General features: G+C 49.9%; 1 protein-coding gene across 7 annotated transcripts in view; it reads left to right on the forward strand.

Annotated features, from left to right (window-relative positions):
- Adcy3 (adenylate cyclase 3) overlaps window positions 1-16,248 on the forward strand; it is a 76,806-nt gene that overhangs the window by 26,625 nt on the left and 33,933 nt on the right. For all 7 annotated transcript variants that reach the window (XM_060365253.1, XM_060365244.1, XM_060365242.1 and 4 more), the window contains exon 3: window positions 11,556-11,705. In XM_060365253.1, coding sequence (XP_060221236.1) covers window positions 11,556-11,705 — 150 coding nt within the window. The remainder of the gene's footprint in view (window positions 1-11,555; window positions 11,706-16,248) is intronic.

The raw sequence follows: 16,248 nt of genomic DNA on the forward strand, positions 1-16,248 counted from the left end.
GGCCTTGAACTGGAAATCCTGCTGCCCCCTCCTCTCAAGTGCTGGGGCTACAGGTGTGTGCCACCACGCTTGACTCTGAAACCTCCTGTTCTCAACAACATTCCCTCAGGGTGGTGATATGTTTGCTCCAGAAACTGACCTAGAGCACTTGCCTTGTATGTACAAGGCTCTGGGGGTGCTCCCCAGGATCACACAAAAGCCGGTGAGGTGGCTGAACACCTGTGGCCTGTAATGTTGGCGTTCAGGAGGTAGAGACAGGAGGATTAGGAAGGGGATCCTCGGCTTCATAGTGAGTGTGAAGCTAGGCAAGGTTGGTTGCATGAGAGTCTGGGTCAAAAGGCCAAAGGAAAGAAAAGGAAAAGAAAAATAGGAACTCAGGAGTGAGTCAGAAACAAGAACTGGAAAACATAAGCTCAGATGTCCTCAGGAATACTGGGAGGCTGTGGGGGAGGGGACTGCTGAACCCCAATGGAGGAAGTGGGAATGAATCAAGTCTCAAGGAAGAAAAGAAAGTGTGGTCAGGAGGGTAGATGATGTTGCTCTCTGAGGCTGAGTGGGCAGAATGTGTCACTGCCCAGGACCTGAGTCCCTCTGAACTTCAAGGTGGGCACATTGGATTTCCAGAGTTTTGTTTTGTTTTTCTGGTCCAAGGATTCAGATACTTCTGGGTCTAGGGAGTCAGGGACCAACTCCCTTCAAATTTTGACATGCTAAGTCCGTCTGAGGCTGGTTATTTCTGGAGTTTAGACATTTTCTTTTGTCTCTAGACTTCCTTTCTCTTTCTCCCGGTGGGCCAGCAAGTCCCAGGGTGCACCTGTCTTCTCCCTAGCACTAGGATTATAAGTGGCATCACCATGCCTGGCATTTTCACTTGGGTTCTAGGGATTGAACTCAGATCCTTAGGTTTTCTTGCAAAGCACTTTCTCAGCAGATTGTCCCTCCAGCCCCTGGAACAGAGTTTACAGGTTCCTTCCCTGTTGGTTCTAGAATGTGAGGGGATCTGTGTTATAACTACCGTTGGCATTGCTTAGAGCAGTGGTTAGAGCAATGCTTAGGAAGGTTCTCAACCTTCCTAATGCTTCGACCATTTAATACACTCACGTTGTGGTGGCCTCCAACCATAAAAGTGTTTTGTGGCTACTTCATAGTTGTAATTTTGCTACTGTTATGAAATGTAATATAAATACCTGATATGCAACCCAAGCAGTCACAACGTGTGGGCTGAGGACCACCGGCTTAGAAGAACTCGAGACTGTGAGGTAGAAAACCCTGCCATTCACACCCCTCTCACATATGCTTCATCTTTCTGCATTTACTTATTTAGTACTGGTCATCAGTTAGAAATCAGATGGGATGGTTTTTTTTTTTTTCACCACCCAGAATCCACACATGAAGATTTATTGCACAGATGCCATGTTTTCACCGTATGAAAACATACATTTTTGTGTGCCTAGCCACAGCGTGTCCTCGGCCTTTTGCTGACTTAGTTTCCTCTCCTCCCAGATCACTCTTTCCTGTTTACTGCAGCATCTTTACCCTCCGGAGATTTGAGCCCCCCTGAGGGCTTTCATCTCCAGGACCCTGCATGGGGCCTACCACCCACTGGAAAAGCTCAATAGGTCTAAATTGACCGCTTTTAAAAGAAAGACCCGAAGCCAAACATGATTAAAGCATTTTAAAATAGACTCTGCAAGTGGGATTGGAATTACTTGGCTTGGAGAAAGAGACCAAGGTGACTAAATAAGGAGGTTCTATCAATAAGAAAAAGACAGAAAGTGCTGTGGCCAGCTGTTTTTCTATTTCTTTGCTGAAGCAACAGGAGCAGAGGGCAGCTTTTGATTGGCTTTGTGCGTCTTAGTCATCTGGGGTAACAGATCTTTGTAAGAATCTGATAAAAGCAATGGATTTGTGCTCTAGAAAATTGCAAAATGGCAGCTTTCTCCTTAGTTTTAGGGATTCACTGATTACCCTAACTTAGTCCATATTTGAATGACCAGCCCTGGGTTAATGTGAAGTGCTCAACATCAGTGCTTCATACCTGCAGGAAAGCAAGGAGGTAGACCAGATGGCCTTTTCTGGTTTTCTCATCTGTACCCTTCTTTGTGAATGCCCTTATCAAGCTTGATTCTCAGCAAGTATCGCTAGTATCACTCTTGGTTCATGAGTAATGATGAACGAGTGAATGAATTCTGTTTTTGGGAACAGGGAGGCAAGTTGGAGCTGGTCTTGGTCTCGACATAATACCAGCAAGTTCTATTCTCTGCAGGGCAAAGAGGAAGCATGCTAGTTCTTGACAAAGCTAAACTCACAGTTATCTCATGTGGATCCGTACAGGCCAGAGGCTGGGGCAGGTGCGGTTCCCATTAGTGCCACAGAGTCCTGCATTTGTTTATCATAAAGGAGACTGGACAGAGCCCATTGTGGCTGGGGTAAAGGAAACTCTGGGACCAGCCAGGTCAAAGACGGAAGAGCCTGAAGGTCATGGCCTCCATGTTTTGAGTCTCTGGGGGAGTCATCGCGTCAGAGCCTCACAGTAGTTCCCCTGGGGAGTTGGGTAGTGCTGCTCTAGCAGCGCAGCGGGCCACAAGGGGCCTTGTGCAAATGTCAAGTTGGATGGCTGCCTCATCTGGAAGTCCTTTTAGTTTTTGAAAAGAGATTAAGTATCTTTCTCTAGAGGCATGCAGAAGATCATAATACAAAATTGCAAAATGGCAGCTTTCTGGAAGTCCATTTGGCAGACACTTGAGGAAGGTAGGCATGCTTGAGCTCTGTGTTGTGTTCTGGATAGCTGTGCTTAAAAGACCCAAGGCATTGTTGGCGCTGCAGTCCTGGGAGTTTGCTTGAGGCCCCCATAGTCACATCCCTGTCTACCCACCTCCTCAGGATGCCTATCCTCAACTCCTGGGGAACTCTAGCTCTCACCCAGTCCGGGGGACCTCCTCATCTTAGCAGAGGAGACTGAAATATATGAAAGAGACCTGGACTCAGGGAGCAAGACCAGGTTCCAGTTTCAATATAGCCAAGACACCCTGGTGTCAGAAAGCCCATCTCTCTGGTTTGGGGTCAGTTCTTCCACCAAACGAGCATGGAAGATTCTGTGCCCTTTCCCCGTGGTGTTGGGACTTGTATGAAAAACAAAATGAGGCAGGTGGAAGCTCATTGTATCTATTATTATGTCTGTGGAACCACCATCCATCCCTCCTCTAGAAGCAAAGAAAATGCCATCAGAACATATTTTATGTTGAGCCCTGTGTGAGGTGGTGTTGAGTTTACCCCTCTGAAACCTTTTATTTTTATTGTTTGTTTTGAGATAGGGATTCTCTGTGTAGTTCTGGCTGTCTTGGAACTCACTTTGGACACCAGGCTGGCCTTGAACTCAAGTGATCCTCCTGCCTCTGCCTCCCAAGTGATGGGACTAAAGGTATGTGCCACCATGTCCAGCTTGAAACTTTTTAGACTGGTCTTCAGGATCATGGTGAGGATGAGGGAGGTGTGAGAGGTATTTATTGCTCCATGTTCTATAGCCTGCTGGTTCAAGGATAAGCTCCATCTCCTTCTAGAGTTCACTGTCTGTCAACTGCCCTTGACAACTTCCCAGTCATTATAGGCACTAGGGGAAAAAAATCAGATTAACAACCAAAGAACCCCTCCTCCAGGAGCTTGTTTAGGAAACAGACAGATGAGTAAGGGAGAAAGGATGAAAGAAGGGGAAGGTGGTGGAGCCTGTAATCCCAGCCATGGGAGGCAGAGGCAGGGGGGATCTCTGTGAGTTTGAGGCCAGCCTGGTTTACATAATAAGTTCCAGGACAGCCAGAACTACACAATGAAACCCTGTGTGGACAAAACAAACAAGTGTACAAAGGAAGGAAGGAAGGAAGGGAGGGAGGGAGGAAGGAAGGAGGGAAGGGAGGGAGGGAGGAAGGAAGGAGGGAAGGAAGGAAGGGAGGAGGGAATGAAGGAGGGAAGGAAGGAAGGAAGAGAGGAAGAGAGGGGTGCCTGGGGACAGAAAAATGTTCTGTAGAGCCACTTGGTGTGGTGGGAAGGCCTCTAGGGAGAGGGGACATTTGCTTAGGGGCCCGCTTGATGGAAGCCCCCATGGCTGTCTCTCTAAGGGTCTGAAGCAGGCTTCCCCCAGACCTGGAAACCCCACTCTGGCACATGGACTAGCCATAGACTCTGGGCATGCCACCCTGAGCTAGAGGAGACTGGGTGCCTGGTGAGTTACCATCACCTTCGCTCCCTCATGTCCTACAGCTACTTAGAGACTTTCTTTTTCCAAAACATCCAAGGATGTCTTAATGAAGAGAGGCTCCAGAGCTGCCTAACCCCAGCCACAGAGCATCATCGGTCTCCTTGGTGACCCACACGAATACTGGCACCAGAGTGTTCTGGAATCTTCAGGCTGCAGTGAGCTTTTAAGTCTAGCTAGCTTAGGCAAGAGGACCAGCAGCCCACCCTCAGGGGCCAGCTTCCATCTTAAAGCCCTCTCAGAGAGGCCGTTTCCCAGGGAGCCGTTAGAAAAGTTCAAGACATCTTGATGCATAGATTTCTAAGAGGAAAGGCTCCCCAAGGGACTTCTCATGCTTGCCTGCTGTAAACACGTTCTTGGGCAGCGTGGGCTGGATGAAGCTCTGCTCTGGGCCTTTCCCACTTGAGAGACTTGTTCGTGTATTCGTTGTTTTTATTCTGGCTTAATTTTAAAAAACATTTCTTTGTTGACTTTGTGTGAGTGTGTGTGTGTGTGTGTAGCAAGTGCCTTTACCTACTTTGCCATCTTGCTGGCCTCTTACCTTGCTTGCTTGCCTGCCTGCCTTTCTTTCTTTCTTCCTTTCATTCATTCATTTTTTTTAATTTTTGCTTTATTTTCATTCCATATGTGGACAGTTGGGAACAGCCATGTGGGTGTTGGGAATTGAACCCAGCACCTCTAGAAGAGCAGCCAGTGCTCTTACCTGCTAAGTCATCTCTCCAGTGCCCTTTTATTCTTTCTTCTGCCTTTCTTTCTTCGCTCCCCCTTTTCCTGCCTTTCTTTCTCTCTTTTGCCTTCTTTCTCTTTTTCTCTTTCTCTCCCCTTCCATTTCCTTCCCCTCCTTTTCCCTTTCCTTCCTTTCCTTTCCTTTCCTTCCCTTTTCCTTTCCGACAGGGTAGTCCAGGATGGACTTTGACTCTTAAGTAGCCAAGAATGACGTTGAACTCCAGATCTTCTGCCTCTACCTCCAAAGTGCTAGGATTGTAGGCTGTGTTGTGCCACCACTATTGACTATTCATTGTTTTTCAAATGATTTTATTTATTTACTTAAAAAATACTGAGCTGAAGAGATGGTTCAGTGGGTTAAGAGCACTGACTGCTCTTCCAGAGGACCAGTTCAGTCCAGAGGTTCAGTTCCCACATGCACCCACGCGGAAGCTCAAAGCTGTAACTCCAATTCCAAGGGTTCCAACGTTAGGCTGTAGGACATATTAAATAATGACGATTAGGCGTACAACAGATCTTCTATATGAAAGTGGTTTATAAGGTGGATATGAAGAGAGAGAGGGGGAAGGGAGAGCAGGATATGATGGGGAGAGAGAGAGGGGAAAGAGAGAGAAGGGTGTGCCCCGACAGAGAAAGGGGAGAAGGCCAAGAGGCCAAGAGAGAAGAGGCCAGGAGCAAGAGAGACCAAGAGGGGCCAAGAGAGAAAGGACCAAGAGAGGGACCACATGTCCAGAAGCAGGTTTGGTTCCAAAATCCTAACACCAACACCCTCACACAGACATACACACAGGCAAAATACCAATGCACAGAAAACAAATGAAAGAAATTTCCATAGACTAGCTTCAGACGTAAGAAAAAAAAATTATTATTTTTTTTGGTGTGCGTGGGAGGGGGTAGCTTTGTGTTCCTATGTTAGCTAGGGATGAAAGACCAGGCCTGAGGGATGCCAGGCGATGTATGTATTTGGCTACTATGTTACATCCTAGCCTGAGAAAACTTTGTTCTATAAAGAGACCCCACGACCTGGTAGCTATGTCATGGCAAACTCTTGCTACATAGAACAGTCTGCGTTGGGCCCCTATGGTGAGAAATTTCTGTGGCAGTTGAGTGATGCTTTTAGGAGAACTTCCTCAGATGGCTGTTTGGCCACGTGGCTGGTAATGATGTCCATTGCCAAGCAGCAAGTGATCCAGGGCCAGCACTCCTGGCTCTTGCTGGCTTCCCTGGTGGGCCACTGTCTCATCTCTCTGACCTCACATGGTGGAAAAGGTGCATACACACAGCCGTGCAGACCTTGGTCGGTATCTCTGTGTACGTTCTCTGTGCCTGGTGTTCTGGGTGGCTCACCAGACCACTGCTCTGCTGTTTCCCCCTCTGTTCTCAGAACGGGTAGACTGAGGAAGCCTGGGAGGTTAATGAGCCTCAGACAGCAGAAGCTGTGCCCTGGGTGGCAGGTTGACAATTTCTGTGCTGTTCTCTGGGTGGGTGGTAAATCTCAGCACGGTGTCACCACTTGAGGTCTGTCCCCATTCAGCAACTTCCTGACTCACCTGGTGCTGGGCGGAGCCGGGGTTGGCCTGGGGCCACAGGGAGGAATAGGACAATCATGCCCGACTCCTATCCATTGCACTGGGAGAAAGAATAGTGTCAAGAATGCCTTCCGACTCTAGGGAGGACTCTGTGGCTGTGAAAGGGAGGCCTGGGCCAGGATTCCGGGCAGACAAGGAGCTGATCAGGTGGACAGCTGATAACATGAGGGGTGCAGGCAGGCTGCTCTAGAGGGAGGCGAGTGAATTCTGAGAAGGAAACGCCCAGACTCCCAAGGCCTCATTTTGAGAAAGCCGTTTGTCACGGTGATTTAGTCCGTTTTGGATCCTCGCTGGGGTTCAAGTTTTCCCTGAAGGTTGCCCCCTCCCTGACTCTCCCTAAGTGCAGTGAGAAGCAGTGCCGACTGAGGTGTTTTAGAGCCCATGCTTACTCATCGTCATGTCCTTGCTCAAGGCCACACCTGCCTGGCCTGCTCCCACCTGAGGGACAGGGACAAATAATAGTCACCTGTCCTCCTGACCAACAGAGGAGGGCTGGCTCACTGTCAGAGCAAAAAGTTACTTTTTCCAAGAATGATTTGGGGGACACATCCATCTTCCCTAGCAAGACATATTGTACATATGATAGAGAAAACCTCCATGTTCCACATCTTAGGAGACCACGACTCCTGCTGTGTTTGGAGGCTGTGGAAAATCTGCAGACATCTGTCTTTGTTTGGACTTAAAATGTATGCAGCCTGTAAGCGAGGGAGCAGCAAAGAAACCACCAAGATGGCTGCTGTACGACTTGGGGTAGGGGGCACGGTCACTCTGGATAATAGAACATCCAGAGGCATCCAGAAGAGTTCAGAGCAGAGAGGAAAAAGAAGCAGAGTGAGCATGGATGCGGATATCATTGTGAGGAGCGAGAACAGCAGAGAATAACAAGAGAGGGAAGAGTGAGGGTCAGGGGAGAGCCCTGCTGTTACATAAAGGGAAGACAGAACCCAGTGAACTACAACACGCGGCTTGCACAGTGGAGGAGGAGTGGGGGAGGTGAGAAAGGCTCGCATGGACTATGAAATGTGTAACAAGAGTGAAAGGGACTGAATGGGTCTAGAAGCCATCCTGGTCTTTGATATGCAACTACAGGCATAAGCCAAGGGAAGTAGCCCTTTCCGGCTGGCAGAAACCCATTTCACACATTTCTGAGAAATGCTGGCTGTAGGCTTTTAGCAGTCCTTCTCTAGTCCAGCTTGAGCCGAGACCCTCATTTCTGGATATATGCACTGTGTTTTGGAATTTGGGGAACTGAAGTCTCCTTTGGATCTGGCGCAGCCCACACTCTAGTGCTTTGGGGGGCTGAGATCTTTGTGACAGTTTTAGTTTGAAACATGCACTTTCTGGAAAAAGATGAGGTTGTACATGTAAGTAAACGGAGTGGATCAGGGTGGTGTCTGAAACTCCGAGAAAGCCTCGAGTGTGGGAGGGATAGTGTGTCTTGACTCGGAAACATAGCTTTTGCTGTGCAAGGGGGCACGGTGAAGAATCTGCTGACGTGACTGCTCCAGGGTATGGCTAAGGTTTTTTATGGTAGAGAGAGAAAGAAGCAGACTGAACACGGCCAGGGCTAGGGGAGTGGGAGAGCCGGAGGATAGAATAGTGGAGGAAGCAAGAGACTGGAGAAGGGAACACATGAGCTGGGGAGGGGGCTCAGCCGGTAAAGGCCAGGTTCACAACCAAAACCACAAGAGAGCAGAATACACGTGTGTGTGTGTGGGGGGGGGATCATAGGGAGAGAGAGTAAGCTGATAGCCAGAGGCAGGGAATATAGTGAGAACGTCGAGAGCAGAGACTAGTGAGAATAGCTGGGCTGTAAGGAGCAGCTGTGTGTGTATGGGGGTGGGGGAGTCATGAGCTAGAGAGCATTTAGGGTAGGACAGGTTGTGTGAAGGGCTAGGGTGCTAGTGTGGACTATGAAATGTGCAACAGGTCTTTGCGATACTGAGGGGCCTGGAGGCCAGCATGGGCTTTGGTAGGCAGCCACGGGTATATGTCAGGATCTGTCCCTTCTGTCAGAGCTAAGGGAAATGTCTCCTTTGGGCAGAAGGGAAGTGGTTTCACGAGTTCACAAGGAACACCGGCTTTTATCTCACCGCCAGAAAGCTGGAGTCCAGTTTGAGCTCGTTTCTAGATATGTAGACTGCTTTTTGGAGTTTGGGAAACTGGAGTTTCGTTTGGACTTGGCACATTCTCCTATAAAGTCAGAACAGTGTCCGTCGCCTCAGCAGTGAGCAGAAAGGGAGGAAGCTGAGGACGTGTGTCCCCGTGCTATGAGTAGATAGATGTACTGTTGACATGATGAGGAAACTGAGGGCCCTGCTGCCCTGGCCTCCTCCCTAGGTGCACTTCCTGGGTCTTCTGAGGGACCATGGAGTGGTGGACTTGGGGCCTTCCTCATTACCCTCAGGGTTCCACCAGTGCACACTTGAACCTTCCTTCCCTGAGGCCAGCTTCTGTTTCCCTGGTTCATCCAAGGTTTCCTTGGCTTGGCAGCATAGACCTGCTGGATTCGAGCCCTGGATGTGGGGGCTGAGTTGGCTGAGCCTCCCAGCACCTATCACTCAGGTCAGAGTGCCAGGCTCCTTTCAGGCCCTGCGGCCATTATGCCAGCAAGGGAGGGCACGGGGGTAGGAAGGAACAGCTGGGCTTAGGGAGGTAAAGCAGACCCAAAGGCTGGCTGGCCTCCTGCTAGAGTTGTTGGAAATAGGTGAATTCACGGGGTTGCGGGTGGGGTCTCCTGCATGGCATGCACAGGCCCTGCAAACCTACCTCCCCTTCAGAGAGCCTTTTTGGAGCCAATGAGCATCAAACACTGGTTGTAAAAAGGATGAGGCAGCTGTGACTGGGTGATCAAGGTTGGAGACAGTGTGACAAGCCTGAGAACCACCCACCTCTCTTGCTCTTTGCTCCCTCCTGGACTTGATGGACCAAACCTTCTTCCCCAGTCCCAACTTCAGCCTTCAGAAGTGAGGTCAGTGAAGACCAGACAGGGTCAAGGGTAGGGATGAGGACAGATCAAACAGCCTAGCAGTATGTGGACACTGTGGACGCTGTCTCCACGTGCAGTGTCTTTCTTACAAGCCTGACCAAGCCTCAACCCTGGGGGCTGCTGTATGGTACACAAAGGAAGCACAGGACGCCCTCTGACCTTGTCAGCCAGCCTGACCAATCTGTGGCTCTGTGAGCTTGGCGGTGGGCAGACTCCGGGCCATTTGGCTCTGCAGGAGGAGAGATCCTTGGGTGGGGGAGATCCTTGGGCATCATGCCTGACCGACTTGAACCCGACAGGATCCGTGTGATTGACATCAGTTCACTGGACACACTCCAGAGCCTTTCAGATTGATGGTCAGGCTGCTGTCCCACTGAGTCGGGCCCCTCAGAGGGAGGGACCTGTCAAGAAAGCAGATGGTTCAGGGATGTTGCTGAAGGCATTGACCCTGGATAGTGACAGCTGGGGCTGCCAAAGCCCAAAGCAACATAGATGCTTAGATGGTGCGCCAGCCTCCCAGGAGCTTAGGAATCTACCTACCGTGACTTCTGTCTAGCTCAGACATACACTCCACATCCTAAATCATTATTCAGCAAGCCTGTGGCGGAGCTGCCCTGGACCCAATGCTGCTAGCCACCTGTGCCTCCGCCCCTCACTCCAGGAACATTCTGTAGGGTGTGGTGGTGGTAATCAGCTCTGAGGGTGTGGGGCGTAGCATCACCAGGAGAGCCCAGAAAATGAATCAGAACCCACCCCCTCATCTATCTTCTGAAGCAGCTATTTATAACCCTTAGTGCTGACTTCACCATAATCTTTTCTCACCCCGGACTCCACCATGTATGACCATGAGCCAGTCTTCTCTCCCTGATTCCTAATTTTCTCTCCATCCTGCTTTTCAACTCCAATCTTGTGTGTGTATGTTGGGGAGGGGGAATAGCCACACCTACCTCTGTGGGAGGAGCTCAGCAACCAGGGCAGGGAGGGAAGGACAGCTCAAGAAGGTGTAGAGAGGTGCTGGAGAGAGCGCTCACTGGGTAAGAACACTGACTACTAAATTCAATCGCCAGCACCCACATGGCACTTCACAACTGTCTGTAACTCCAGCTCTACGGGATCAGATGCCCTCTTCTGGCCTCTCTGGGTACTGCACGCACATGGCACACAGATACCTGCACATGGTACACAGATGTTTGCTGGCAAAACACTCATACGCATAAACTGGAAAAAAAATTAATAAACCTAAAAAAAGAGAGAAAAGATAAGGAGCTGGTTCCCGAGAAGGAGGTAGAGCTGGACCAGGAAGCAGCTTTGTGTGAGAAAGCTCACTAAGACCGGTCAACTCATAGACGGTCAGCACACAAGTACCTGGCCCAGCCATTTCAGGTATTGACCAAAGCTCAGAGCCATGGAGTGGCTGGTAATACCAGAAACCACGTGTGATGGGGACACTCAGGTCCAGATCCAGGGCTCCCTCCAGCAGGGAGCTATTGGGCCTGTAGATCTAGGCAGGACTGGGATCAGGTCACCTAGGAGAGCCCGCAGAGGGCAGGCCTCCAGAACAGCCTCTTGACAGCCAAGCCTTGTCACACTGGGGCTGGGCTTACAGGCAGTGGGCTATCCTGACAGCAGCGCCTGGTAAGCCAGGGTTCCCTGCGTGCTGCTTAAACCGCTGGTACCCAAGGGATGCTCAGTCTCTCAGAGAGGAGGTCAGTTGTGGTATGATGCAGGAGAGGAGTAGCCATCTCTCGCCGGGCCTCGGAAGCTTGCATCCAGGCCTTGTGGCCTTCCACCTTCCGGCCCCACAGCTGTGTCTTGATGATGGTGATTTATGGGGCAGGGCCCACTCAGGAGCCTCTAATGTTGATCACAGAGGTGCACTGGACTCCTCGGAGCCAGATAACTTTCGGTTGACCCTGCCCACCCCACCTCCCTGTCCCCATTTTCCTGAAGATATATAGTCATCAGTCCTAATCTTTTCCTCCTCCTCCTCCTTGGCACCTAGATCCTGGCCAATGTCTTCCTCTACCTGTGCGCCATCATCGTGGGCATCATGTCCTACTACATGGCAGACCGCAAGCACCGCAAGGCCTTCCTGGAGGCCCGCCAGTCGCTGGAGGTGAAGATGAACCTGGAGGAGCAGAGCCAGCAGCAGGTGAGACTCAGGGCTGGGGGAGCCTGGGACAGGTCTTGGACCTGGAGTTTGTGCCAGTGAACAGAGTGTGTAAGGAGCCGATCCTGCTGGTGCTGTGGACAGCTCGTGCAGGCAAGAGCCATGTGGCCCTTGCTACCTCCCAGCTCTTCCCACTACCTCCTCATTCTAAGTCACTTAGGAAGCAGCAGCAGCAGCAGCAGCAGCAGCAGCAGCAGCAGCCGCCCCGTCCCTGGGGCCCCTCCTGTCTACCTTTCTCCATCTGGAGAAGGGCCTGCTTGTCCCTTCTCTCTGTTTACTGGCTGACCTCCAGCCTAATCCACACAGAACAGTCCTCCCGGCTCCCATGTGACTCAGCCTTTTAAATGGGTTTTGGTCTGGATTCATCTCAAACACTTTTTAAAGGTCTCCAGAAATGACACCCACCAATTTCCTGTAGGTTTATCTCTCTTCCTTGAAACTGAAGCCGACTCTCCTCCTTGGGCAACATGTCATTTGGCCCTGGTGGTGGCGGGGTGCTGGTAGTGTTGGGGCACAGGTGCTACAAGCTTTCCAGAAGCTTCTAGGCTTTGCCTTTAGTTTGGGGGGGGGATTGCTGGGTGAACTCCTGCTCTCAGCCTCATTCATTGTTTCTAGACCAGCAGTTCTCAATTGTGGGCCATGACCCCTTTGAGGCTGCATATCCGCAATTTATATCACAATTCATAACAGTAGCAAAATTGCAGCTACGAAGTAGCAAGGAGATCATTTCATGGTCGCCACAACCTGAGGAACTGTAGCAAAGGGTCACAGCATTAGGAAGGTTGAGGACCACTGCTGTAGACAGTGGTATTTGAAGGCACACGTAGTCACTTGGCTGATGACTCCCAGTTTCCTCTCTCTTGGGGTATGTGTCCTCTGCTTACCAATGAGATCTGGAAGCTTCTAAGTCAGGCCTTGGAGTCATCTTTTTTTCAGAAAGCAAGGTTTATAGGGGGAATTTTTCTTGCCTCTGTGGTGACAAAAGTCCGTGGCCTGTGGTGCTCTTGGGACCCGCCACAGCCTATGTGTGTCTATAGAATTTCCTTTATGGCGTTATGGTTGGGGGTTGCTGTGTGCTTAGCCTCTTATGCCATGGTGGCATTCCAGAGTCAACACTGAGTGGGCCTGGGAGTCCTTTCATCCCTCAGAGCCTCACCTTCCTCACCGGCAGAGCACAGGTGCAGCATTTGCCTTGAGGGTTCCCGGAGGGTCAGTCGAGAAGCCTGCCTGAGTGGAAGTGCTTTGTAGCCTGTGAAATTGGGAACGGCCATGGCACCTTTAGGTTCCTATCCCCTGGACCACATGCTACCCCTGGGCAGGGTCAGCGCCGAGAGCGTGGGAACTGGCAGCAAGGCCCTTCTGGGTATCCCAGAAATCTGGGACACTGTGGCACAGCCTGCAGGCCTGGCAGCCTGCTGTGAGTGAGCTGATATTCCCTTGTGCCGCCTGCCTGCCTCGCAAGGTGGACCATGTGAGTCACAGGTGAGGCCGACAGGAGGGCCAGGTCCCCGGCCATTCACGGAGCTCACAGAGTTCAGCCTGGCTGCATCCTGACTGTGACCATAGCCTCCTTTTTAAATTTTTTATTTTACATCGATGATTGTGTCTGTGCACGGTGAACATCAGTGCCCACAGAGGCCAGAAGAGGGCGGTGGATTCCCTGGAACCGGAGTTACAGAGGGTTCTGAGCCCCCACGTTGGGTGCCTGGGTGCCGGGTAGTGACTTGGGTCCTCTGCAAAAGCGGCTGGCACTCGGTGGCGCCATCTCTCCAGCTCTGTTCCTTCAGCTTCCTGAAGTCCCTCTCCATACAGAGCCTGCCTTGAGAGAGAGAGAGAGCTCTAGGGCAGTGGTTCTCAACTGTGGGTTGCGACCTCTTTGGGGGTCGAATGATCCTTTCAGAGTGGTCGCGTATCAGATATCCTGCCCCTCAGATATTTACATCACGGTTCATAACAGCAGAAAAATTGCAGTTAGGAAGTAGCAACGGAAATTATTTTATGGCTTGGGGTTATTTTCCCTTTTTTGTTTTCTTTGATTTACTTTGTGTCCTTGTTGCCTACTAGGTATAGAACCTAGATGAATAAGCTTTGACATATTTTGCTAAAATGTGCTTTTAAATCTTTCTTTTTTTTGAGACGGGGTCTTTCTACATAGCCCTGGCTGTCTTAGAACTCAGCATGCAGAACCAGGCTGGCCTTGAACTCACAGAGATCTGCCTGCCTCTGCCTCCTGAGTGCTGGGATTAAAGGTGTGCGCCACCACAGTAGGCCCTAAAGTATGCATTTACTGTGCTAGGTTTTCCTGGTTACATACTTTAGCTTACCCTGTGTTTTCTAAGGGTTTATTTCATGTGTGTGAGTGCCTGCCTGTGTGGATATGTGGCGTGTGAGTGCCTGAGGAGGCCAGAAGGGGATGGCAGATCCCCCAGAACTGGAGTTGCAGGCACTTCTGAGCCAAGGAGGTAGGTGCTGGGAACCAAATGTGGGTCCTCTCCAAGAGCAGCAACTACACTTAACCACTGAGCCATTTCCCCCCAACCTCTTCCTACATACTGTGTCTTGTTTGTTTTTGCGACAGAGTCTCGTGTGGCCCAGGCTGGCTTCACATTCCCTCTGCAGCCAGGAACGCTCTTGAATTTTACCTGTTTCCCAGGTGACGTGACGGCGGACATGCCATCACTCCCAGCCCACCTTCATTATCTCGTATTTCCACTCCCGTTTAATTCACAGTGTTTTCTTATTCTCATCAAAATACATCTGATTCATGAACTGTTTACTTCACAATTTCTGAACATCTAGGAATTTGTTTAAAATTATTTTTGTTATTTTTTTTAGCTTAACTCGGAAAACACTCATGGGTTTTATTTGCATACACCTAATAATAACATGTTTCTGCAAAATGAGTCCAATAGCTCTGAGAAATAAAACAATGGGACAAATATAACTTATGTTTACACCAAATCAGTGGTCCTAACGAAGATTTTTAAGCAACACTTTAATTTCACTTAACTGTCTCCCACTCCACACTTTCTGGCTGTTGTTATGATGCATTTTAATTCAACATACATTTAAAGACCCCCAAAACGTTGTTACAATTGCCTTATACCGTTAACATTTATTAGTCACATTCAGTTTATTCTCTAATTTCTCTCTGCTCCTTTGAGCCTGGAGCTGGAGTGTCTGTTAGCGTGACTGGACAGCGAGCCCCTTGGGAGCGCCTGTCTACACCCTGGGCCTCTCCTCTGATGCAGTGGTGCTGTCACACCAGTGCCAGGGGTCCAGGGGTCAGGTCCTCATGGTTACACAGCAAGGACTTCACTCATGAGCCCCTATTTTCTGTTTTTTTTTTCTTAATTATCATTTTATCTTATGTGTATGGTTATTTTACCTTCATGTATGTCTTATGTGTGCCTGGTGCCCAGGGAGGCCAGAAAAGGGTTTCATCCCTTGAAACTAGAGTTATGATGGTTGTGAGTGCCATGTGCATGCTGGGAACTGAACCTGGATACCCTTACTTAGCCATTGTCTTAGTTGAAAGGCACCACGACAGTAGCAAGGAAAAGGTTTAACTGGGACCTGCTGACAGTTCGGAGGTTTAGTCCATCATCATCACGGTGGTGTAAAGGCAGACCTGGAGCTGGAGAAGGAGCTGAGAAATCTATGTCAGGATCCTCAGGAGCAGGTAGTGAACTGGCTGGAGCTTCTGAGACCTCAAAGCCCACCCCCTAGGGACGCACTTCCTCCAACGAAACCACCCCTGCTCAAGGCCACACCTCCCAGTAGTGGCACTCTCTACTGGGGCCACCTCTGCAACTGAACCATCTTCCCAGCCCCATTTTCTATTATTATTGTTGGTTTTCAGTACAGAATCTCACTGTGTAGCTCAGGCTGGCCTGGAGCTAGGGACGGTCCCGCCCCAGCCCATTGAACACTGGGATTGAGGTGTGGGCTCCCATGCCTGGCTTCCCCTCCTTTTCTTGCTGTGCTTCAGGCAGAGTATTTGTGCCGGCCTCATTTTGACTTTCTAATCTTTTCTTCCTCTGCTTTGCCAACCAGCCTCAGTCAGTCCCTCTGCTCACTTATTAAATACATGATTTTGTAGTGTGTCACCTAAAATGCCAGAAACAACAGTATTTATAACTCCTCTAAGGAATGTTACTTATTGACACAGTAAGGTTCAAATTCTTTTGGCTTCTCATTCTGAAGAGAATAATAAGCTGGTAGAATTGCTTCAGACAGCTGTTTGGACCCTCTTTTGTAGCATTTTTGGTTTGGGTGCTGTGTCTCTTGCCTGTAGCCATGCTTCTGGCTACTTCATTTGGATTCCTGTCTCTACCACCCTTTCCACCCCAATCTCTTCTAACTGCCCCCCCCCCAATACTAGGTAGACGAGAGAGAAAGTTAGAGGGGAAGGAGGGCATAGACCTCTTTAGACTACTTCCTTCTGGTCAGGGGCATCAAGTTCCTTGATGCAAGTCCAATCTTTGTTGTCAGAATAGTAGCAACCAGCGATAGCAAAAGCAGT

The sequence above is a fragment of the Meriones unguiculatus genome, chromosome 1 (genome assembly GCF_030254825.1).
Source record: "Meriones unguiculatus strain TT.TT164.6M chromosome 1, Bangor_MerUng_6.1, whole genome shotgun sequence".
In the NCBI taxonomy this organism is placed as follows: Eukaryota; Metazoa; Chordata; class Mammalia; order Rodentia; family Muridae; genus Meriones; species Meriones unguiculatus.